The sequence below is a fragment of the Arachis ipaensis genome, chromosome B07, assembly GCF_000816755.2.
Source record: "Arachis ipaensis cultivar K30076 chromosome B07, Araip1.1, whole genome shotgun sequence".
NCBI classification, from domain to species: Eukaryota; Viridiplantae; Streptophyta; class Magnoliopsida; order Fabales; family Fabaceae; genus Arachis; species Arachis ipaensis.
The window spans coordinates 1,483,302-1,484,325 of NC_029791.2; the positions used below are offsets into that span (position 1 = coordinate 1,483,302).

General features: G+C 33.1%; 1 protein-coding gene across 1 annotated transcript in view; it reads left to right on the forward strand.

The window, feature by feature from the left end:
- The window catches only part of LOC107606457 (tabersonine 16-hydroxylase-like), a 3,455-nt gene extending 2,562 nt beyond the window's left edge, over positions 1 to 893 (forward strand). Inside the window, exon 2 of the mRNA XM_016308520.2 lies at positions 127 to 893. Coding sequence (XP_016164006.1) covers positions 127 to 750 — 624 coding nt within the window. The 3' untranslated portion in view covers positions 751 to 893. The remainder of the gene's footprint in view (positions 1 to 126) is intronic.

A 1,024-nucleotide genomic window follows, 5' to 3' on the forward strand; every position in this document is an offset into this window, starting at 1 on the left:
TATACGAAGATAACTGCATGTAAATTTTTACCTCTGTATATATACATGTAGAGTTAAAATAAAATTTATTATATATGATTAGATATCCATAACAAAAGTTTAGCAACTGATTATTACATGATTCAGGACATGTTTGTTGCCGGAGTTGAAACATCATCTGCAGTGATAGAATGGACGATTTCTGAGCTAATGAAGAGTCCAAAAGCAATGGCAAGAGCTCAAGAAGAGATTAGAAAAGCTTTTGGCGCCAAAGAATCATCATCATCATCATCTATTGAGAATCTAACATATCTAAAAGCAGTTATCAAAGAGACAATGAGATTACACCCTCCATTTCCTATACTGCTTCCAAGAGAATGTAGAGAGACATGTGAGATCAACGGCTACACAATAGGCGCAGGAAGCACAGTGATAGTAAATGCATGGGCGATAGGAAGAGATCCTAAATATTGGGGAGGCAAAGAAGACGCTGAGAGTTTCCGTCCTGAAAGGTTTCTAGAATGTTCCATTGATTACAAAGGTTCCAATTTTGAGTTCATACCTTTTGGTGCTGGCAGGAGGATATGTCCAGGCTTGTATTTTGCTGTTTCCAGCATTGAAGTTTGTGTTGCACAACTTTTGTATTATTTCGATTGGCAAGTTCCGAATAATGGAGACTTGGATATGATTGAAGATTTGGGAAGCACAGCAAGAAGGAAGAATGATCTTATCTTAGTTCCAATTCCATCGAATAATAATAATAATACTTAATAATTTTACGGTGAAAACTCAGGTCAAGTCGACTTCATGTGAAGTTGATATTTGAGAACCGTTAGATAAAAATTTAATCAAATCAGTCAAATCATCTAACGACTCTCAGGTATCAACTTAATGTGAAGTCAACTGCACCTGAGTTTCCACCTAATTTTATATATATTAGTGATCATATATGGATATAATAGAGTTATTTTTATATAAAAATAATAGTTAAAAATTATTAAAAAAAATTAAATTATAATATAATAATTCTCAATTTTCATTTTAC